The 23,341-nt window shown below is 56.0% G+C and overlaps 2 protein-coding genes across 20 annotated transcripts; one reads left to right on the top strand and one right to left on the bottom strand.

The window, feature by feature from the left end:
* Window positions 1-4,530: 4,530 nt before the first annotated feature.
* ZNF692 (zinc finger protein 692) lies at window positions 4,531-12,438 on the top strand. Of its 8 annotated transcripts, none has more exons than XM_036912708.2 (13): window positions 4,559-4,689; window positions 5,186-5,373; window positions 5,630-5,661; window positions 5,995-6,258; window positions 6,720-6,840; window positions 6,936-7,055; window positions 7,368-7,589; window positions 7,676-7,753; window positions 7,848-7,926; window positions 9,284-9,398; window positions 11,115-11,189; window positions 11,720-11,819; window positions 11,978-12,438. In XM_036912708.2, the coding sequence occupies exons 2-13, from the start codon at window positions 5,198-5,200 to the stop codon at window positions 12,294-12,296; spliced, it is 1,701 nt and encodes a 566-aa protein (XP_036768603.2). In that variant the 5' UTR covers window positions 4,559-4,689; window positions 5,186-5,197; the 3' UTR covers window positions 12,297-12,438. The 8 variants fall into 8 exon arrangements, with proteins under 8 accessions (XP_036768595.2, XP_036768603.2, XP_036768602.2 ...); XM_036912707.2 differs by having other exon boundaries at window positions 4,577-4,713; XM_057491108.1 differs by lacking the exon at window positions 4,559-4,689 and having other exon boundaries at window positions 4,720-5,373; window positions 5,995-6,018; window positions 6,163-6,258.
* A 448-nt stretch (window positions 12,439-12,886) lies between these two features.
* Window positions 12,887-21,177, bottom strand: ZNF672 (zinc finger protein 672). 12 transcript variants are annotated; one of them, XM_057491115.1, is made up of 5 exons: window positions 20,873-21,177; window positions 19,902-19,947; window positions 17,339-17,390; window positions 16,471-16,570; window positions 12,887-15,364 (listed from the first exon to the last, which is right to left on the bottom strand). In XM_057491115.1, exon 5 carries the CDS (start codon window positions 15,149-15,151, stop codon window positions 13,790-13,792), a length of 1,362 nt encoding a protein of 453 aa, XP_057347098.1. In that variant the 5' UTR covers window positions 15,152-15,364; window positions 16,471-16,570; window positions 17,339-17,390; window positions 19,902-19,947; window positions 20,873-21,177; the 3' UTR covers window positions 12,887-13,789. The 12 variants fall into 12 exon arrangements, with proteins under 12 accessions (XP_057347098.1, XP_057347100.1, XP_057347097.1 ...); XM_057491117.1 differs by lacking the exon at window positions 19,902-19,947 and adding an exon at window positions 19,948-20,046; XM_057491114.1 differs by having other exon boundaries at window positions 19,902-20,046.
* Window positions 21,178-23,341: the final 2,164 nt, after the last annotated feature.

Below are 23,341 nucleotides of genomic sequence, written 5' to 3' on the forward strand. Positions count from 1 at the left end.
GCGTCACTCGCGTCCTTTATAGATCGCTCCCCGCCCACCCGTGTCGTCACTGTCTCTGAAGGGCCACGCTCGGGTGTGATTGGCCAAGGACGCAGGTGCCGCCCACTGGTTGTCAGGGCGACAAGCTCTCTGGCGATGATGATTGGCTAGAGAGAACAGATGGACGACGGTGATCGGATGAGAGCGGAGACAAAAGGGCAGGGTCTGGACAAATGCCTGGGGCCCAAGAGGGCGGCAGGTTCCTTCGGTGTGAGGTTCAGGACACTGACCGCCCGCGGAGCGCTCCTTCTCCGCTGCAAGGGAACCTTCTCTGGATTTCAGAGAACGGGGCCGATTCCAACGCTGTAGCAGTTTGGCTCTTCCCTCTGGATCCAGGGTTGTGAAACGTGGTTTTCCTATTTGGAGAAAAGATACCGAGAGTTCAGAGGGTTCAGCAATATTATTAGACTGAGTTTTTCCCAAGGAAGGTAAAGAGAACGGGGATAGGGTGCCATCTAGAGTGCAGGAATAATAAATGTCATGAGGATAAATATGACGTCCTCCATAGCGACCCCTGAAGCTAGTCACAGTTCATCCGGGGGACACCTGAGAACTCCACATCCGGGGGCGGGAAAGGCAGTTTCACCAGGTCGTGAACTCTGTGCTACTCAACAGGGGTAAAGCCATGAAAAAGCTGAGATTCAATCTTAGCCTTTGCTGACCGGGTGATAAAACGGAACCAAGTCTCAGACTGGGCCTAGGAAGCACTGAAGGAAGAGAACAAACACAGAGACTCCTCGTCTCCCTGACGAAGGAATTAGCGCTCCCCTCAGGGTGAAGGAGGGGCTGGGACTGTTTGAGGGGTCTGCTCATCCTCTTGAAGAGAAGCTGAAAGGAAAGAAGGGTCTCCCTGGAGAGGGTTATTGGAGGGTTAAGGAGTTTTATTAACTTGAACAGTGTCCAACCAGGAGTATTCTTGGGTCTCAAAGCGAATAAAGGGCTTTTTATTATCTAAGCATAGCTAGGACTATGGAACCTGCTTGTGATTTCATCCACAGGTTAGAGGAGCTGGGATTTTGCAAGTGACCATTAAGGGACCATGAGGCAGAGTTTTCTGTCTGTCCCCCATGGAATCCTGCTCTTTTCATGTAAGGGTTAGACCTTCATTAATGCGTAAAGTGTTTGGAACAAGGTAGGTGGTCTTCCTAACTTGTACTAGGCAGACAAGTCATGGGCACCACAAATCAAGAAGGCACTTGGAGCAGGCCATACGGGGCTTCCTCTAAGGGGAGCTCATGATTGCATACCATGTCATTTGGGCTGCTTAGGACACAGAGGACAAGCCCAGAATAGCCAACGCCATCATATACCAACAACGAACATGCAGGCAAGTCGCTAAAATGATTTCAGAGAATGATGAGTGCTGTGAAAGAGACAGAATAGGGCACAGTGTGGCAGAGAAGCACAAAGATGATCTTTCTGAACAAGTGATCTTGGAGCTGAGATTTACATAGGAAGAAACAACCACATTAAGAGCCGGGGGTGGGGGACTGGAGAGCATTCCCGAGAGAAGGAATTCCCTCCAACATAAAGGCACACTTGAGAAAGAGCGAGAAGGTGGGAGTAACTAGGACAGAGTTGGACAAAGTGAGGACAGGAAGGGGAGGAGGCCAGAGAAGCAAGCCCAGGCCAGATCACACAGGGCCTTGAGGCCATGGTAAGGGTTTTAGGTTGCACTAGAGACCACTAGGTCTCTAAGGCTTTAAGCAGGAGATTTGCTCTTTGTGGTTACTCTCCCTGTGAGGTTAAGACTGGAAGTAGTAAGATCAATGAGGAGTTAGCCACAGACAGGAAGAAAGAGGATGGCCATCTGATAGGCTGAAAAAGTGCGTCTGATGGTGTTCATGTAATAATCCCCAGAACCTTATCTGGCAACAACTTCACTGATGTGATTGTTTTAGGGCATCAAAACAGGGAGATTATTTGTATTATCCACGTGGGCCCCAAATGCCATCACAAGCATCCTTTCTTATAAGCAGTAGAAGGAAATTTGACACAGGCAAAAGAGGAAAAGGCAGTGTGGCCAGGGAGACATTTGGAGTGATGGAGCCACAAGTCAGGGAACCCTGACCACCATTAGAAGCTACAAGAAGCAAGGAAAGGACTCCCCCCAGATCCCTCATGGAGAGCACGGCCCTGCCGACACCTTGATTACTAAGACTTCTGTCCTCCAGACTGAGAGAATAAATTCTGGTTGTTTTCAACCACTAAGGTAGTGGCGATTTGTTACGGAAACGACAGACACTGACATAGGTGGTTTGGAGAAGGGTTTTAGAAGTGGAGAAGGCCAGAAGTGATTGGATTTAAGACATACTTTTGGATATAGTGTTTTTACGGGTTGAGTTTGTTCCCCCCGGTTCTTGTCCCCCACCCTCCAACAACGAATTGAAGGACAGAGACACAGTAGCCAAGCAGAGTGAAATTTTATTTGAATCCATTCCAAAGGAGGAGCTGGCCAGAGTAATGGTACACAAAGGCCCTGAACTGTTAAGGGAGGGTCTATTCATCACCACCTGGCTGGGGGGTACTTCTCTTGATTGACAGGGTGAGGTCATTTGCTGGACAGCTCTAGTTAACACACCAATTCCTCTTGGGCGCATGGTCTTTTCCCAAAATGCACACAGAAAAGCAAAAAAGCAATTTTATTTTAATGAGATTATGAGGTATGGCTTGGGCTGTTCTTAGTTTTGTTCGATTGAGCCTGTGTTTGGACCTGTTGGGACAGCATTGGCCTGGTCCCCATAGGCAAGTTATTTCCCTGCAAAGCCTTTGTTGTCTTCAGTGGGACCCCCTGCCTGGGACCCCCTTCCCTTAAACCTTATCTTCCCTAGTTGCTCTGTCTCTCCTTCCACCCAACAGTGCCAACAGGACTAGCAGATGTGTGTGGTGTTGGTATCACAGAAGGGCAGAGACATGGTAGTGAAGCAGAATAGAACTTTTATTTGTATGCACTCTAAGGGAGGAGAGGGCCAGAGTCAAGGTAGATAAAAGCAGGTTTACTTGAATAAAGCAGAGAGGAAGGTAAAACAGAGGGAGGGAAGGGAAGCTCATTGAACTCCTGCTTGGCATAGGGCTGATCCCTTGCCAACTCCTAAAGCCAGTGTCACTGGCATCCAGGGTCCACTTGAATCTGCACCATGTGGGAACTGAGTTCCTATCACCCCAGGATTTGGGGGAGCCACAGAGTACTGGATGGAGTGAGATTATGTTCTGAGAACTTCCCAAGGCAAAGAAAAGAGATTTTCAGCAGGCTACTAAGGAGTACGGTCACACAGCTGCAGTCGTGTCTGAGTCACCCAGGCAATGGGAACTTGCAAGCTCAAATCAGAGCTCTCAGGAGCTCTTCCCTACTTATCTGGAGTAGAACAGAAAGTGACACACTTGAAGAAAGGTGAGTGTGGGCAAGTTCAGAGAGAGATGCACGCACAAGCTGGATTCTGTTTTTAAGGAGTTTCAGGAATGGGATAAAGGTAAAGGTTTGGGGGTGTAGGCTTGTCAGGCAGTCTCACAATGCCTACCTCCAGCAAGAGACATTATGTCATTGTCTACAGCTAGTCTTCTAGGTAATTCTGTAGGACGATCTTTTTGTTCCTCTCCAAGCACTGGGAACAAGTCAGTTAAGACTGCTTGTCATGCCTAAGGATAAATCATTGGCTGATTACCAAAGAATATGTTAAGGATCTAACCCCACAACTCTCTGCTCTTATAAGGTAATCTTAGTCTCAAGCATAGGCTAATCTGCACTCATGCACAGGCTAACCAGATCATCCCTTTTCTTCCTGTTCCCACTGTGCTATTGCCATCTCAGCATTTCCTAGGTAAATTGATCATAACACTTGTCCCATGTCTCTGCCCTCTCTCACCTGCATTAGCTAGGGTGTCTCAAGGTCAGCCCAGATTCAGAGCATGTGGATTGAATTCACATTGCAAAACGGCATGAACTCTCGTGAGTCCTTTCTGGCCCTCTGAATTCTTCGTGGGCCCCACCCTTTTTCCATCCTGCGCATCTTTCTCTCTGCCTAACAACAGGGCCAGGGCGAGTGGCCTTGACAAGCGCCACTACCATGGACTGATGGGGAGGACAGCTCCACTGGAGTCAAGGAAGAGAGAATGGGAAGCGGGGATGGTGCCTGGCGAATCTAGGCAACTCTTCGGAGGACTCTTCATGCGAAGAGGGATTGTGCTACAGCTGGCGCGCCTTGGGGTCTAGAGATGGCACTGGTTTCTGCAGAACGTGTAAGCTCTCCGGGGGAATGGAGGTGAAAAGCCAAGTGGGAACTATTCCAGGAGCGACACCCGGGGCAGGCTGCAGGGGCTTCACCCGACCATCCCCATGTCCCCAGCCCCTGGTCCTCGAGCGCCGGGGCCTCTAGCCGCGGCCCCCACCCATCACGCCCGTGGGTCCGGCGACGCGCGTTGGCCCTGCGTACGGGAACCGCGGCTCCCGGCGGGCGTTGCGCCGGGAGGCCAGTGCGCAGGCGCGCGCCGCCGGTCTCTGCCTTCCCCCGCCGGCCCCAGTCCCGGCGGCCGCCACCGACGGAGGGGCCCGACTCCTCGGAAAGGAGAAACGGCGGCGGCGCGCGAAGTGGGCCCGACCTCCTGCGGCTCTCCCGGCGTGCGCGCAAGGCGGGGGCGCGCAGGCGCAGTCGGGTGAGGGCGGGAGGGGGCGCGCAGGTAAGGCCGCGGCCGGGCTGGTACGGCGGGCGCCCCGCGCGACCTGGGGGCGGCCCTGGAGCTGGCCGGTCCCCGCGCTGTGGGGCTCAGCGGGGCGGCCGGGCGGGGCATCCTCCGGTCCCCGGCACACGCCCTGCCGCCCACCGAGCGCGGAGGCCCGTTCGCGCTCGGGATGAAACTCAGCCGCCCGCGTCCCGCCCCCGGGAAGTTCCTGCTGCAGGTCCAGCACCACTTCCTCCGAGCCCCCTCGACCCGCGCGCAGGCGGCCCCGCGCCTGTCCCCTGCGCCCCAGGCCACGACGCCCGCCCCGCGCCGCGGCTTATGCGCCCTCCGATGGGGCCCGGAGGCAGCGAGGGCTCCGGAAAGGGCTGCGTCCTGCCCCACTTCCTGGGGGAAGGGCAGACCCGCGCCGCGGGTGCAGTCCCGGCCCCAGGGCAAGTCGGCCCACTCGCGTGACTCCGCCGCCTTGCAGGTCCCGGGGCCCATGGCTGCCGCCCAGGCGGACACGTCGCGCAAGCGGCGGGAGAAGCGGCGGCAGCTGGACGCGAGGCGCAGCAAGTGCCGCATCCGCCTGGGCGGCCACATGGAGCAGTGGTGCCTCCTCAAGGAGCGGCTCGGCTTCTCCCTGCACTCGCAGCTCGCCAAGTTCTTGTTGGACCGGTTAGGGCCGGGACGAGGGCTCGGGGAGGGCACCCAGGAGACAGCGGCGGTGCTACCCGCCACCCCAGACCCGCTTAGGCGCTTCCTGCTGCTCCAGCCCACTGCAGATTGCTCCTGTCAGCGGGACAGCCTGGGACTATGACCTCCTCCAGTCCTGCCTGCCCTTCCTCTCGGTCCCCAGCACATACGGGCCCCTCTGGCTGGCTCTGGAATGTGTGAGGGCCCAGACCTGACCTGCCTCTTGTCCCCCCGGCAGGTACACTTCTTCAGGCTGTGTGCTCTGTGCAGGTAGGCAGGTAGTGCCTGGGGGTGGAGGCTCAGGACCCAAGAGGGAAGAGGGGCAATAGGGAGCAGTGTGACCCCAAAACACCCTCCCTACGTGGGTGGAGCACAGGAAACTCTGAGCGAGTTCGGGAAGAGGTGGGGTACTTGGGGAGTCCAGGGTCTTTTGATAGGGGCAGCCTATGTGGAAGGGAGCAGTATCTCAGGACCTGTGGGTTCTGGGCTCTGGAGAATGGTAAACTGGACTGGGGACCAGGACTGCTCTGGGGATGAGGGACAGGGCTGTCTGGCAGCAGGGGGTTCCTCGGCTTACCCTAACTTTCCCCTTCACCCCTCCAGGTCCCGAACCTTCACCCCCCAAAGGTCTGCAGTATCTGGTGCTTCTGTCTCATACACACAGCCGAGAATGCAGCCTGGTGCCTGGGCTCCGGGGGCCTGGAGGCCGAGATGGGGGGCTTGTGTGGGAGTGCTCAGCAGGCCACACCTTCTCCTGGGGCCCCTCTTCAGGTCCTGCACCTCTGGAGGAGCCCAAGCCAGCCCCGCTTCCAGCTACTGCCCAGAGAAGCTGGTGCCCAGAAGCCAGGAACAGGCAGGAGCCTGCAGGTAGGCCAGGGAAAGAAGAGTTGTGGATAAATGGGGGCAGGGGTGGTGGGGAGAGAGTGCCCATCTCTGTAGCTCAGAACCGCAATTTTCTAAAAGTGGTCTTTTCTCAGTGGAAAAGCTCTGTGCTGGCAGAAAAATATGTCTCAAATATATTTTTAAGCTAAAAATGCAAAATACAGAACAGGATGTATGGTATGTTACCATTGGGGAGAAAATTATTTGTATGTACTTAGCAATGTAGAAAATATCTCTGGAAGGACATGGGAAATGAAGTTGCCTGTAGGAAGAACCTGGTGACTGGGGGGCAGTATTAGAAAGGAGACTCCTCACGGTGAACCTTTCCACACTTACTTTTAGAACCATGGGAAAGGTTCATCTCTAAAATCAAACCCTCTCCCACTCCAGTAGCCCCTGTCCCCTCCCCCTCCCCCTTCTTCCTAAGAGTTCTCCCACTGCTGCAGACCTTAGAGCTCATCTGTCCTCATCCCTCCAGCCCGGAGTTTCTTCCCCTTTGACCCTGCCTGTGCCAACAGGTGTGGAATCTGAGCATGATGAGCAGACTCAGCAGGCCCGGTTGCCCAGGTGAGGGCAGGGGTTGGAGCGCGGGCAGATAGACCTGGGTGGACAGGGTAGGGTGAGGGGACAGGAACTCAGGCTGGCCTTCCTTGAACCTGCAGGGGGGTGGGACCCCCACCGGAGACCTTCCTGGCCCCAGGAGAAGGAGAGGAGGAAGATGAAGACGAAGAGGAGATGCTCAGTGATGCCAGCCCCTGGACTTACAGCTCCTCCCCAGATGAGCAAGTTGGGGCTGACGGAGGCTGCTGAGCAGAGCCCGAGGAGGGTGGGGTGGCTGGTCAGGGGACCTAGAGCCTCACAGAAGCAAGGGGAAGGCAGGGTGGACTCTGAGGAAGGCAGGAGGAGCTGGAAGCTTTGAACTGGGTGGAAAGGGGTGAAGTTTGGCCCTGGGGAGAACGAAGGCTGAGGGCAGCTGTGAGTGGATATCCTGGGGTCGGGGTAGGGTTGTTCCAAGCTGGGAGTTTGGGAGCTTTGTGATTTAGGGGCTGGGGCTGGCTGAGGGCCCAGGGAGAACATGCCCTCCTTTCTTTCAGCAGTGAGCTGGATGTCCCCAGACCACCCCTGTCCTCTGTCCCTTATTCTCTTAAGGAGGGGGAGAGCCCCCTGGTCCCCACAACTGCCCCTACTGCTCTTGCTGCACTGCCCTCAGCAGCAGCCACACTGGGTTCTGGAGCTTCTCTGCCTGCAGAAGTTGGGGTAAAGCTGGAGCTCAGCGGGACCTCTCAAACGGCCCTGCAGATTGAGCCCCTGCCCAGGTAACCTGATGGCTGAGACAGAGGGCAGGGCGTCCTGGGACACGGCCCTCCCTCGAGGCCCTCTGCTCCTTCTTTGCTGCCCGTAGCCCTGGGAGTCAGGCCCAGTCTGCTCTGGCCTCGGCCTGGGATGAGGACACCGCACAGATCGGCCCCAAGAGAATTAGGTGGGAGGGGCAGGGGCTGTGGGGAGTGGGGAGAAAAGCAGGCAGAGGGCAGCCAATGGGAGTCCTCACTCTTCTCCCTGTTCTCCTCCCCCAGGAAGGCTGCCAAAAGAGAGCTGCTGCCGTGTGACTTCCCTGGCTGCGGAAGGATCTTCTCCAACAGGCAGTATTTGAATGTGAGGGTGTGACAGGCCCCAGTTGGGTTCGATGTGGCTCATGGCTGGAGGGGAAGCTGAGGCAAGGAGCCTGGGGTGTGTGTGGATTCGCACTGGGAAGAGAGGGTTGGGCTGGACATACGGAGCACACTGACACTTAGTACGCAAGGGCAAATGACTGGTCAGTAAGGACAAAAGTGAGTCTCAGGCTACACGACACGGCTCCTGCCAGTGTGCTTGCTGCACGGGCCCCTGAGGACTACACAGAAATGCCACGGCATTCCTTGGGTCTTGGGGGGTGAGCAAGCAACTCTTCTAAGACCTTGAGATGAGTCAAGTCTTTTGATCTCAGCAACAGCCCTGTGGAGTAGTGCTGACACCATCTGCTGTGCACATGCGGGACCCGGGGCGCAGAGAGGTGGAGCATTGCCCAGGGCTCCTTGGCTAGTGTGTGGCATGCCAGGGTTCCTGGGGCCACACTAGACTGCCTCTCCCTGCTGACTCGCGTGGTGGTCCTAGCACTGGGAGGACGCGGATGGTCCCGTCCCAGGCCCCAGCCTCACCGCAGGAGGGGTGCGGCCCAGAGAAGGAAGGCCCCTGCCCCACACTCACCAGCGTGCTCCAGGTCACGACCTGAGGCTGAGGGAGGCTCATAACACTGGGCTGGCGAGTGCGGGTGAACAGGATCTGGGGGAGGAAGGGGGGGAGTCCCACGTGGTGGTGAAGGTCTGGGTTGAGAACACCCAGCAGCGTCGGCTGCACACACTCGAGCCTGTTCATAGAGGCGACCTCAGCAGCCTCCAGCAGCTGTCCAACAGTGGGAAAGTACGGTTGTGGAGACGCGGAAAGCCCGTGCAGTTTTATGAGCGAGGATGTGACATGAGGTCAGATAAAAGAGAAAATATTTCCCAGAAATATCTAGGGGTTAAGGTTGAAGGATACACCGCCCTTGAAAGTGTGTCAGGTTGAGAGAGTGTGGACTGCTTCCAGTGAGAGTTTAAGAAATGCAGACAGTGGGTAGCCACGGTGAGCTGCATGTGAGGAGGAGGCAACTGGGTGATATCGTCGTACATCAGTACTGATGGGACAGGGTGACGTACCCACCCAAGCCATGTTCCCATCCCTGGCAGACAGCAAACCCATGGCTAGGGAACTGGGAATGTCCCCAGAACTGTACTTGGTTCAGGGAGCTGGGCCTTGCACAGCAGGGCTGTGGCAGGAAGGGGAGGTGGTGGAAGCCAAGGGCAGAGGGGTGGGCTGGGGGCTGATGTGTGGGTGAGGGTGGGCCAGGGTACAGGGAGGACTGGAGGGCGTGGGGCTCCTGAGGCCCAGCAGGTCGGCTCTGGTGGACCCCCTGAGACCACCTGCCCTTCCCCAGCACCACAAGAAGTACCAGCATATTCACCAGAAGTCCTTCTCCTGCCCGGAGCCAGCCTGCGGGAAGTCCTTCAACTTTAAGAAACACCTGAAGGAGCACATGAAGCTCCACAGTGGTGAGAGCTGGGAATGGGCCCTCACCTCCCTGTGGCTCCCGTTGCCCACTGTGGGTCTCACCATCTCCCCTTTGGGGCCCGTCCCCTCCCCCTGCAGGACTGCGCCCATTCACACACTTGTCCTGCATCCTCTGTGTGTTGAGTCCTGCTTGCGGGAAGCTGTTCTCCTTCCTAGACCACCGTGGTAGGGACGGAGGAGAGCAGGAGCCGGGGGATGCTATTGTGGAAGGGGGGGGTGCTCTGAGCAAAGACCTAAGGGGATGGAGGAATGGAGACTAGTCGGCACTGAACGGCCCTGAGCTGGCATCTGTGTGACATGTTCCAGGAATGGAGAGGAGGCCTGGTGTTAGAAGGGAAGGGAGAAAGGTCAGACAGGTGGTGGGGCCAGCCCTCCCTTCTACATCAGGACAACTGGCTCCTGGCCTGGTGAGACAGGCATTTCAGGGTCCTGGACGGTGCCAGGACATGCCTGACTTTACAGCACCATGGCTTCCCTGGGGACAGGACTGCAGGGATGTGCTGTGCACCGCCACGGGGCCTGCATGTGCTTGTGCCGAGCAGTGAGTGGAACTGGCTGGAGGCTGCTATGAGTGTGAGCATGGAGCCAGAGGGCTGCTGTGGGAAGGATGGATTGGCCTTGTCCAGAATGAGGAGGGCACCTTGGATCCCAGCCTGAGCAGCTGGGCAGAAGTGACTTCCTGAAGATGAGGAGGAACAGGCTTTAGGAAGGGAACATTTTATTTGTGACATGCTAACTAGGCATCCCAGATGTGAACCTGGAGTTCGGGAAATGGAAAAAAACAATTGTCATAAGCATGTGGGTGGCATTGGGAGCTGTGGGTGGAGTGAGCTGGAGTGGAGAGTAGTCCTGAGCAGGGCGGGTGTGAGGGCCGCTCCAGGGGCCTGCGAGGCAGGTGAGGATGTGGCATCTGAGGAGCCAAGTGGAGAAGGTGCTCCAGGGAGGAGGGCGGGGTGAGCTGAACCGGCGCTGCGGGGCTGAATGAGGTGTGGATGTGGGTAGGCCGTCCTGCACCAGCTGTCACGAGGCCATGTGACAAGGGGGGGGGTGACCGCCAGGAGGGAGATGAAAGGAGGGCATGGCTCAAGGCAGAGAACACACAGGAACTGGAGACAGGCAGTTCTGGACAGCTCTTCGGAGTTTGGCTGTGAGGATGAACAGAGAAACGGGTCTTCGCTGGAGGGCTGTGAGCCCAGGGCCCAGAGATAGGAATGACCCACTGAGAGGTTTGGTGGGGCAGGGCTCTCAGGCACAGTTGGAGGGTGGCCACAGAGGAGCAGAGAGGGTTCCCATATGTGGGCACAGAAGCATGTTGCTGGAGCGTTAGGTGGAGTGGAGGATGTGGGCTTCTCTCTTGACTTCTCTCTTCTTGGGGACTCGAAAAACTTGGTCAGAACCAAGTGAGGCTGGTGGGGAGAGGAGGTGGTGTGGAAAACGGCCTTCTGGTCTCGAGAATGGGCAGTGAACTGACGAGGCAAATGCAGGGGCATGAGCTCGGGGGGCTTGAGCCTGGTGCTTGTGCACAGGAAGAAGTTGGGTGGTTCTTTCTGACCCCACTCAGCACACAAGCACAGGCCTGGAGCAGGCCAGGGTTGTGTTTGAGTTCGGTTTTAAACAAGCAGGAACAGGTAGGGAGAGAGGGACAGGCGAATCAGTGGTGTGAGTGAACAGAGGTTACAAAGATGCCCTGGAAACAGAGCTGCAGAAGGCAGTACAGCAGGAAGGTGGCAGGTCACTGGGCCAGCAGCTCGAGATTGTTGTAGCAGAACAAGGTAGGAGTCCCTGGCTGGAACTGGGATGCTTGAAATTAGTTTCACAGTAGTGCACTGATGGGGCATGACCCAGGAGTGCTGGCTTTGAAGGGAGGGCGCCAGGTCCTTTTGAAGATCAGGGAACAGGAGTGCTGGACAGGCTGAAAACAAATGGATACCAGGAGCAGTGACCAAGGACAGAGCCTGGAGCTCGTGTGTTGCGACCGGGGAGGGACGGGCTGGAGGCTGCAGGCGGACGTGGGGTCTGACTGCGGGGTGTGCAGAGGTCTGAAGGACTCCATGATGAGCAAGAACAGCCCCTCCTCAGAGGCCCTGAGGTGTGGAGGCGTGAGAGAAAAGGCACAGCAGGCTTGTGAGAGCAAAGGACAGGTGCCGGGAGCAGGTGGGGTGGCAGCTGACAGCACAGGCCCCTGCTGGGCACTGGGAGTGGGGGACATGCTTGCAAAGTGGGGGCAGTACTCCTATGTGGGGCGGTCTGAGGAGGGCCGCAGCCTGGGGTGGGTGACAGGGCATCTCCTCTGTGCCTGCAGACACCCGAGATTACATCTGTGAGTTCTGTGCCCGGTCCTTCCGAACTAGCAGCAACCTGGTCATCCACCGGCGCATCCATACTGGAGAGAAGCCCCTGCAGTGAGTGTGGGGGCATGGGAATGGGGAGGGGGTGTGGAGGGGGTGCTGGAGCCAAGGTGGGTGCTGGCCGAACACCAGGGCAGCTGTGGGTAAGAGGAACCTCTGCGGAAGCCGACATGGCTGAAGCCCCTTGGTTTCCTCTGCTGTCCCTGGCTCAGGTGTGAAATCTGTGGGTTCACCTGCCGCCAGAAGGCCTCTCTGAACTGGCACCGGCGCAAGCACGCGGAGACAGCAGCTACCCTGCGCTTCCCCTGTGAGTTCTGTGGCAAGCGCTTTGAGAAGCCGGACAGCGTGGCAGCTCACTGCAGCAAGAGCCACCCATCCCTGCTCCCGGCCCAGGAGTCACCCGGTGCCCTGGAACCCTGTGCTGGCATCTCTGACCCGGTGCCCCAGCCCTCTCTGGTTGTGAGGCTCCAGCACTGCTCCTTCAGTAGTGAGCATTCCCAGGGCTTGGGGGAGCCAGACTCTAAGAACTGAAAAGGAACAAGCAGGAAAAGGGCCAGAGGCCTGGTCCTCAGGAACCAGGGTGACTCAGGGAGCACAGGGTGGGCAAGACTGGGCTCTAAGGGAGCAACTTTAGGCGCCAAAAGGACAGAATAAACCCATCATTTTACATGGATGTGTGGGCAGAGTGTTTCGGCATCCAAGGTGCAGGAAACCCAACGCCTCTGGAAGCATGCTCTGCTGGATTGCGCCTGGCGCGCCGTGGGATCCAGTTTGCTTCCCCAGTGACCCTCTGTGACCTTCCCTGTGGAATGTCACACCTACTCCTATACTTGGGCAGGTAGGCCTGTGCCATTACGGAGAGCACTGGGTCATTCCAAAGGAGAAGGCTGGAGCAGAGGTAGAGGCATGCAGTCGTGGGCCACGTGTGTACTGTTAGCCGAGAGAACCAGATGTGTAGGCCTCTGAAGTCTCACCTTTCAGCACAAAATGGAGGAGGCTGTACATGCAAGAGGGCTGGGCTACTGTGCGAAGACGAGAGACCTTGGAGCGTCCAAAGGGCTGACTGGACCATTCCTGGTCTGGAAAGGCAGCATCCTCAGGTTTAACAAAGGGGGCCTTGGTTTCTGGGGCTCAAACAAACAACTCTTTATTTCACAAGCCATAAGCCAAAAATCACTGGCCAGTTCCAGGGGATTTGCGCACCCTGTCCTGTTGCCTCTGGAGCGGCGTTTCCCCAAGGCTGCAAGCTCCGTTTGGAAGTACCATGCTGATGCTCGTTTGGCAGTGCCCAGCTTTGTGGACCCACATGGTCTTGGCCCAGGTCTGGGGGCTGATGTCCCCCACCTGGCTGGAACACGAGTCTGAGAAGGCACCTTGATCTGGACACCACAAGGCCTGGCCTGTGGTGTGAGTGCATGGCCATGCTGATGGCTCCTGCCCTTTCACATGGAGGCATCTCTGCAGGCAGCAGGCCAGCAGTTCCTGGCCTGGAGACCTGGTCGCCGCAGTGAGCCCCCCATCATCTTTCTGGCTGCCCATTTCCCATCTTTCAGAAGCCCAGGGAGACAGCAGCAGAGACTGAGTCAGTGGGGCTGGGAAGCAAGACCATAGGGCAAATGGGATGTGACTGTAGCCATGTCTGCTTGCTACCAGAAAGGCAGGATAGCAGAGCACCCAGTGAGAGGTAGAGGTGACCCAGGCTGGAAGAAGGCGATCTCAGCTGAGAAGACAACACAAGTGGGAGAAAAGGAAAGACACACCTGAGCATGAAGCGGCAGCCATGCGGCACCAGGACCTGGGCACTCTTCCATGCTTGGGGTGAGGAAGGTTTTCCTGAGGCCCTGCAGTACACCCCAAGGGCCAAAGACAGGAAGGGTCGGTAAGGGAAGTAGGTATAGGGACGCGGCAGGTGGCCGGGAAGGGGCGCAGAAAGGGGACGGATCACTTCGTCTTTAAGCAGGCTGCCGTCTGCGGTCGCTGCGGCGGGATATCGGTGGTTGCATAGCCCTTAGCAGAGAAGCCTCTCAGCAAGTCTCCTTAAATGGGACACAAAGTCCCAGCTTTTCCTGCCCCGCCTGCCCAGCAAAGAGGGCAGCACTTGCGGCGGCCTGGGTGGTGGCAGCTCGGGCACGCGTGTGCGCCCGCTGGTGCTGCGACAGTGAGCGGCTATGGCTGAAGCATTTACCACACTCGGCGCACTGCACTGGCCGCTCGCCCAGGTGCGTCTTGCGGTGCAGCGCCAGCTTGGAGCCCACGCTGAAGGCCTTGCCGCACTCGGGGCACTTGTGGGGCTTGTGGCCAGTGTGATTGCGCCGGTGCACATTGAGGTTGGATACGCATGTGAAGCGCTTGCCGCACAACTCGCAGCGGTAGGGCTTCTCGCCCGTGTGTGTGCGCCGGTGCTTGGTGAGGTCCGAGCGGTCGCTGAAGCGGCGGCCACACTCCGGACACGGGAAGGGCTTCTCACCCGTGTGGATGCGCTGGTGCACCACCAGGTCGGACCGCTGCCCAAAACGCTTGCCGCAGGTGGCACACGCGTGCGGCCGCTCACCCTGGTGGCTGCGGCGGTGGCGCAGCAGTGTGGAGCTCTCGCTGAAGCGGCGTCCGCAGTCGCCACAGGTGTAGGGCTTCTCACCCGTGTGCGTGCGCTGATGGCGCACCAGCGTGGCACTCTCCAAGAAGCCTTTACCGCACTCGGGGCACTTGAAGGGCTTCTCGCCCGAGTGCGTCTGCAGGTGTCGCCTGAGTGTGGAGCTCTTGCTGAAGCTCTTGCCACACACCCCGCACTGGTGCACAGCAGGGGTGCGGGGCTGCGGGGCTATGCGGCTGCCGAAGCTCTGGGCCACGTGGACGCGCGCATGGTTCCGCAGTCCCGCGCTGCTGCTGAAGGCCCGCGGGCACCACGCACATCGCAGGAGCAGGTCGGCAGGCGGGGCGGGTGTACTGCAGCCATGAGCCCGCGCCTGGTGGAAGCGCAGCGCGCTCTGGCGGAAGGCGCGGGTGCACAGCGGACAGCGGCGGGGCTGCTCCGGTGGGTGCCGGCGGAGCCGGTGCAGCTGCAGAGCTGGGAAGTGTGGGAAGCGGCGGCCGCAGGTGCGGCAAGGGCAGGAGCAGCTGCGCCGCCTGTGTGCGCTCTGGTGCAGGTCCAGGAGGCCGCTGTGGCGAAAGCTCTGGCCGCACTCGCTGCAAATGTAGAGCGTCTGGCCTGCATGGGCACGCCGATGCGCGCGGAGGTCGGCGGCCAGCGCGCAGCGCTCGCCGCAGTCGAGGCAGCGGAAGCAGTCGCCGTGGGTGCGCTCATGCCGCAGCAGCACCGAGCTGTAGCGGAAGCTCTTGCCACACTCACTGCAGGCGTAAGGCCTGCCTGCAACCGCCGCCTCTACCATGGCCAACACGGGGAGGACCAGGCTGATGCCCGATGGCGGCGCACCTCCTCGGGCTGCGAGCTGTTTTCAGATTTAGGGCCTGGGAAGGGACTGGCAGCAGAAGCGCAGAGATGTGGAGAGCTGGCGCGGATGCCAGGGCAGTAGTTCTCATTGGCAGAGGCTGCGGCCGTTTCGTAGGTGCATGTCAGCCAGGTCTGCCCTGCACCATGAGCCCTGCGAGGAGAAGGTCAGGGTCAGCCCCACGGAGGCAATTGGGGATGGTGGGACAAGCAGGCTCCCCATTTCTTGCAACTTCCTCAGCTAGGCCATCTCACAGACTCGGTTCTCTGCAAGGAAAATCCCTGGGCGGCCTACGTGTATGGGACCGGGCCACCAGCAAGGGGAGGAGCTCCTTGGGGAGTTTGCCTCCAGCACGTGCTCGGCAGCGAGGCGTGCCCAGCCCTTTTCCTCACCTTTGGCTGGGGGTCTTGGCCCTGAGACGCACCAAGAAACCAAGGAGGGATGCTCAGTGAGGAGGCCCTCCTGAGAGCTGGGTTTCCAGAGTCACTGACATGAACCCAGCCAGCCTGCACTTGAGGGACGAGGAGGGCAATGAAACACAGCATAAAGCAGTCCAGAGCAGCAGCCTGGGAAAGGGAAGGTATATGAGAAAACCCAAAGGACTGTTCCTTGGCTTGAACGGTGCCAGGTAAACAACCGCTCTATACCAGGACACAGCCTAGAGAAGGTGACCCAGGACCTGGGAAAGCGGTGAGAGGGAACACGGGGATTCATAAAGAGTATTGTCAAAAGTTGGAAAGTGCTTTTCACATTTTCGGGGAAGACTGGGGAGAAAGAAAGGGCACCCTAATTCTCAGGGCATCCAGGTTGTTTGCAAACATTCTGTCGACCCCACTGCCTTAGCTCCAGGGATCTGAGAACCTGGAGTAGCAACAAAGCCCCTTTATGGGATAAAACCTGCTGTGCTATCTTCTTTACCTCAATGGTATCCCAGAATCCTGATGAGTGATGAGTTGGTCTGGGCAGCTGTCTGGGAACAGGGTCTGCCTTTGCGCACACAGCACAAACAGGGCTGCCCTCCCTGCCTCCCTGCCTTCCTCACAGCCCATGGATCTGTCCCCATCTGTCCAGTGGGACACTGAAGATGAGGTGCGGTCACAATCAGCTATAGGCTGTCGACACAGATGAGGGGCAGGATGCAGACAAAATGGTCAGCAGTCATTTTCTCATCAGCAGACAGAAACTCAACCTAAATACCCGGAGCTTGGGCTGAAACACCCCAGACTGGTCCACTGAAAACAGCCTGGGAAGCCACAAACCTGCAGGGGTGGGCTCGGCGGGTCTGCTCCCTTCTGCCCTGGGCGAGAGTGGCCAATGTGGGAGGTCCTCCCATACCTCTGGAGCAAGATGTGCTGTGCTCTGCAGGGAGGAAGCAGAAGGGACAACATGAATTTTGGCTGAGCAGGGGTCAGAAGCAGGAGAAAGAAGAGGGAAGTATTTCCTTGAGGACGGTGTTTTTAATGGACATCTTCAAATATAAAAAACTAAGAAGAGGATCACAACTCACTCACCTTCAGCCTCTGTCTGCATTTTGCTATTGTGTTTCATCTAGGACATTCCCCCTACCCTACACACTTTATTCCTCTGTCTGGAGTATTTTAAATCCCAGACATCTTATTCAAAGAGGATTTAAACAAAATCCACAAGCAGAGTCAGGAGTCCTGCAGACTCAAGAGCCAACCCTAGGGGAGGAAGTCTCTTGGTTCTTCCAAAGGGAATTTTTAGCCTAGACACTTGGGCTGCTGATTCTACTGGTCATCAATTCAAGGGACTGTTTGCCCTCATGGAAATAAAACCTTCCTTCGGGACTCAATGGTTGATCTGAAATGCCAAAGAGAGCAGTGCTCATACCCCAGTGAGTATTCCACCTTACTTGGGGGACTCTGGGAACCGTGGCATCTCTGAGGCAAAGTATCTGGAAACCCACCCTCTGCCAGGCTACTGCCCCTCAGGGCACAGGTCCAAGGATGGTCAAACAAGTGCACAAACATGCACATATCAATGGCATATGTGCAAAGAGAACATTTCCCCCCGTTACAGGTGTGGAGGGAGGGAGACCCCGGTCTAGGGTGCGGGTTTGTGCCTGACTGCAGGGAACACCCTTCAAGTCTTTCTTCTGGGCCTCACCCCATGTTGGAGCTTGCTCTGGAAGCAAAGGAGTCTATCCCTGGGAGAAAATCTGGAAGAAAAAATAAAATGTCACTGTGCCAAAAACAGAATGACTTCTAGAAGTCATTCTAACCTCCACTTTCCTGATGGAAGTTTTGAAGTTTGTTGTACCTTGGAAAATAAGTACAAGGAAGGCTTGGAAAGAGGGAAGGAGGGTAATTACATATGAACTGGTGAAAAGTCCTAACTGTTCAATACTTTAAAATACTTCAGTACTTTCAAGCATTTAATGCTCATGAGTATTAACAAATACTATACATATAACTAATACAAACAGGTACTAAGAAGTAACATAACTGAGCAAATTAACATTTGCAATAGATTAAAAATGAGCTTTTAAAAAGGGTTTGTATATCACTTTGTTTCCTAATAAATATTGCAGGTATTTCATACCATATCTAACCGATCACATATTACAAGAGTATTAGAATTACTCAGGATTTAGTACATTTACTAACAGTCTACTGCAAGAGCAGTTTAGTTGTTTTTCTTCTGAGTTGTGTCTTTCAATCAGTATAAAGTTTTTCTTCCTGGTTGTCTGCAAGGTCAGCACATCTGGGGCAGGATGAAGGGGCAATTCCTGCATCTGGAAGCCAGGGTTGGGTAAACAGGTCTGGGTCAAAGGGGTGGGGCTGAGGGCTGTCCCAGCTGTGCTGTTCACTACAGCAACCATAAGCTGTGTGTGGCAATTGAGCACTTGAAATGTGGTTGGTCCAAATTGAGATGTGCAGTAAGGGTCAAATACACTCCTAATTTCAAAGAGTCAGTATGAAAGAAGAAAGCAAAATAGCTCATTAATAATGACAAGTGTTAATTACATGTTGAGATGATAATTGGATATATTGGGTTAAATGAAATATATTGTTAAAATTAATTTCACCTATTTTTAAGAAAAGTGAAGATTACAATGTGGCTCACATTTTATTTCTATTGGACAGTACCTGTTTGAATGGCCTTTCCAAACCCTGGAACAATATGCAAACGGAGGCTGGCCCACCCCACAGTTTGTGGGAGATTTGCCTAGAAGAGGTCACTGATTGGCCTGACTCTCAGGACTTCAGTAACCATGGAAGAGGGCCATTTCTCCAGTCTCCTGAAAGCCCAGCCCTGGTCACACCTCCCGGGGGCATCTGCCTGCTCTTCCAGGAGAGTGGCTGTCTGCTGCCCTCTATAAGGTCTGGCTGGGCTTTGGGGCTGTGATTCATGGGGTGTGTCTCACTGCTACTCTCCCAGTTGTCACTAGCATCAACACGTGACAACTCTTATGTGTTTGGCTGTATGTTCCCCTTTCATCCTCAAGGCGTCCTTTGAGGGGGGTAGTAGGGCTCATTCCACATGACCTGAGGTTCCCATGGAGCTTGTCCAGAGCTACACAGGACGAGTGCTGTAGGGGGTCAGCAGGCCAGGTGGACATTTCTAGCTGTCCTTCTCAGCCCCCAAATCTTCCTGGCCCTAGCTGGAAGCTACTCAGAGAAGCCCTGGGCAGCCCCAGGGACAACCACATGGGGAGGGGGCTCCATCTATGTGTGTGTTGACCCTTTACCTCACTGGTAGGGGAAGGGAACTGTCTGCATTAGAAGTGAGCTGGGAAGCAGTAGATACATTTGGGAGAGGAGATTCTTCTGCTGGTCTCTGCATGCTTACCCTGTACCCCAGCCCAAGGACTGTGTCTCCAGGACCCTGAGATACCCCTAGATGATGCTGGAACTTATATCCAGACAGAAGCAAACTGTCTACTCGTTCTGTGGGGGTAGAGGAGTCAGGTGCATGGAAACATCTACCCGGCTTGCTGAAGCCTTTCCAACTGCAGGTCCTTCCACCTGGGAAGCTTCTCCTCCTCACACCTTCATGCAGGGCCTTCCTCAGAGGAACTCCAGGGAGTATCCTCACTTCTCCCATCCCCATCCCCTTATTCAGCTTTAACCTTAATAATCAATGAGAGTGAGAGGACACAAGAATTCCCAACCACTCTGGAAAGCTTTCAGCCCCGTTTCTAGGTGAGGATGGGGTGTGGAATTCCAGGCCCCAGAAGGGCCAACTCCTCGAACCCTCCATGACAGGAACAAGGTCCAGTACTTCAGAAGTTACCCCTTACAGCTTCATACCTGATGTGACATGTTTAACGAGCTGATGGAAATAGGAAAACTCACATCTCGTGTGCCCAAGCCTGACTGTGATCCAAATATATTCTTTTCAAAGTTCTGCTTTCACAAAGATTTTCCTGTGAAATCTGGGAAGTTTGGAGAAAGTATGAATGTTGGCAGGGAAAGAACATACGTAGTAAGATAACTTATTCTCTATGTACCTTTGATACAGGGGCAAAACTGCAACCCAGAGCCTCCCACAACTGGGATATTGGAAGGGACTATATGGTGATTTGCACCCTCCCATGGACCGAGCATGAAGCTGGCCACTCAGTGCTTTTTGAAAATGATGTATTTAGCCTGGAATACAATTCTCTCACATGTCAGGCTCCTGGTAGACAGGGCCTCTCTAGTCCTCTTAACTTCCATGGCCTTACCCACTGCATGTATGCTCCCTTTGGGTAACTGAGTCGGGACTCCAACCTGTGTAGGGAAACCAGAAGAGCAAGTGTCCAAATCTGATTCTTCCATTACTAGCTGTATGGCCTTGGCGGGGGAACTTCAGGTGTCTGACGCACCGGCCTGTGAAAACTCAGTAAAGGAGATACAAAGTTTCATATGAAAAGAGGGTAGGTTTAAATATAGGTGTAAGTCAGAACTACTAAAAACTACCAAATGCCCGTTGCCGAGTTTTTAGTATTTACTCTCCTCAGGACCGTTCTTCCAAAGAGAGGCCCTGAATAAGGGGTCGGACACCTATCTCCATACCAAGTACCCTAAAGGGTCTGCAAGACCTGCGAAGTCCTCCCCCCATCCCCCGAAGAACCCTTTCCACATGGTGAGGGCAGCGTCGGCCTTTCGGGAGCAGAGGGCAGCTCCCGTTAACCTTGGTGCCTGGTGCGTAACGGGACGTGAGCGCCGCACCTGAGCAGGTCGCTCCGCAGACGCCCCGCCGCGCAGCCAGTCCCGGCCGCCAGTCCGCGTTCGTCACCAGTTGCTGGGCATATTCTGCCCGGGAAAACTTCCCCGCTCTGGGCCCATCCGGCTCCTTGCCCGGGGCGCCTGCCCACCCGGTGGCGAGACAGGGAACCGAACACGCAGTGGGGCGCGGGGGGCGTCGCGCGCGGCAGAGCCAGGCGGCTGCTGCTGCCTACGCCCTGGGGCCGCCAGTCCGAAGGTCATCGGGACGCGACGGACGAGGACGAGCGGAGGGCAAGGCCTAGGAGGAGCAGGCCGCGCGGCGTGGGGGCGGCGGCCAATCGCCCGCCCCGCCGCGCCTTCGCGTCACCTGTTGCCGGGGCGGCGCGCCGACCCGCGGCAGAAGGAGACGCCCGGAGCAAGCGGAGAGAGGCGACAGTTGGGGATACTGACCCGCGCCCACCCGGCCTCTCGGCCCTCGGCCCCTCACCGGCCGCTGACGGGCTCCTCGGACGCGGGGCGGCTCCCTCTCGGCTGGCTTCCGCCCCGCCTCCCGGGCTGCGGGGCTGCGGGGCTGCGGCTGAGAGGAAGGGCTGCCGGAGCACGCCCCACAGCGGGGCAGCGTGGAAGCGACTCGGACGGGGGTCACGCTCCGGCCGCGCTCCGCGATTTTGCCAGTGGCCGGCCTCGCGCGTGCGTGTCACCGGTTGCCGGGAAGAGAAGGAGGCGCACGGATGCTGACCCGCCGCAGCAGCCACGCGGCCGGGATCCCGGTGCGGGGGCGGGACTAACGGTGGGCCTGGGACGCTCAGGCCCCACCTCCTCAGCGCCAATTCCCGCCCCCTCTCCAGGGGTAACCAGTCCTGCCTCTCCCTTGGTTGTCACTCCGCCCCGGGCCTCGACCCCCCAATCAGAGCATAGGGCTCTGAGTCCTGCGCTCCGCCTCCTGCCCCTGCGGGCGGCTCCCGGGCCAGAGGCTCGTCTGCCCGCGAGCGTCTCGGTTTGCTCTCTGCTGTCCCCGCGGAGCCGCCGTCGCGTGGCGGGGCACTCAGGCCGGCTGGCCAGATGCCTCTGTGCAGCTCGCTGCAGAGCTGCCTGTCTTAATGTCTTGAAGAGGTGCGGCAGCTGTGCTCCGGAGCTGCGGTTGGGAGCGGGTACAGTCCCCACCGCAGGGTTGCCTGTCATCAGCACAGGCTCCGCAGGATGGTGCTCAGGACCCCTCTTTACTTGCCCTAACCTTCCGAGGTCGCTTAGTACTTCTCACTCCGCTGCATATCCAGAGCTTCCGCCCCTCTGCTCTGCGCAGGGATCCCTAAATCAGTGTACACTGAGGCTTCTCGTGCCCTTCCACCCAGCACAGCCTGGAACGCTCTTCTGCTCTGCTTTTAACGCCACCCATTCGTAAAGGTTTAGTCAAACGCCATCTCCATAAACTATGCCCGAATGCCCTTCTCTATCCTTAGTCCTGGGTGTGCATCAGTGCTGCATGCAAACCTCTACACGTTGAGAGTGTGATGAAGGCTGTCGTCCCCATAATTAAGGGACAGACCTTGTCCTCATAAGCAATGCCCTGAAGTGCCCGCACATCACAGATGCTCAGGGAGTGTTTGCTGGCCCGCGATGATAGCACGGTGCAAAGAATAGCAGTAGGAGACACAGGACGCAGGGCTGGGGTGATGAGGGCCTGAACTAGGAAGGATGGAGGTGGGAGACAGAAAAGGGAAATATGCCAGACGTAGATAAGGTAGTATTACGTAGAGAATGACTACTTATAAATTCAGAGCCTCTCAGGCCAGAGAAATGGACTAATCAGGACATTTCTAGACTGGTTCTTCAGGGTTGACATCCTTTGTTTAAGGTATACTGACACACTTGGCCTATTCTAGAGGAGAACTAGGATGGTGATAAATGCATTACATCATTGCTACTGGGGATATTTAACCGAAAAAAGAGAAACCTGTACCTGATAACTGGACACAAAATGTGACAAATTCTTGTTAAAGAGGGCTGGACTGGGCATCTTTTGTATAGCTATAAGGGAAAGAACTAAAAAATGGAGGAAAAATACAGGAGGGTGGATTTTTGTTTCTTATGTGAGTCATTACAGAGGCGGTGATAACTGGAACAGGAACGCTGAATATAGTGAGAGAAAGCTGGAAGGTCACGGATTAAGTTATGTGCATATTTGTCAGCTTGAAAATATCAGACCTAAAGGGTTGTTTTCCCTACAAATCTAAATCAATAAAAGCCACACTCACGAGTTTGGGCTTCTCTCAGTGGGCAAAAGCCATGGTACATCAGGATTTGCAAAGACTAGGAAGTCAGAGGTGAAAAAGTGAAACTATCAGAGTGGGTGACACTTCCCAGAGGTGCTATAGGAGGAAGGGATGGGAGCTGAGGCTCGAACCCTCGAGTACCAGTCTCCAAAAGGAGGTAGTTACAGAAAGGACAACCAGTGAAGGCGCTGAGGAGGAGGAGGGTCAGGTTATGGGTCCCATGTGAGGAAGTGATGATCATTCCCCAGTGCTGTAGTTACTCAAATAACATCACAGTAGCATCAGTCCACTGGGTGTGACCAGAGGGCACTGTCAGCGGTTCAAGAACACAGACACAGAAAAGAGTACAAATAAAGAATATTTATTGGTCATGGGCATGCAGAACAAGCACAGAGTACATGCTTCACATTGCAGCTGAGAGGCAACTGAAAGGTAAACAAGCAGAACCAAAGAATGGAGCACTCTTTCAGATCTCTTGTTTGAAATGTGAGCCCAGTGGGTATTCAAATGTCTAAAATCAGATTTGGAAGGCTGGTTATGTCACCAGTGATTTAAAGGTAGAGAACACTGCCTCAATTTCATTTACTTCCTATATTACTAAATATGTTTTCATTCTTCAAGTATTCCAATTTCAGTCACATATACAATAAAAACACTGGCCTGTAGAACCAACGGGAGCATCC

This window comes from Manis pentadactyla, chromosome 13, assembly GCF_030020395.1.
Source record: "Manis pentadactyla isolate mManPen7 chromosome 13, mManPen7.hap1, whole genome shotgun sequence".
Taxonomy (NCBI): domain Eukaryota; kingdom Metazoa; phylum Chordata; class Mammalia; order Pholidota; family Manidae; genus Manis; species Manis pentadactyla.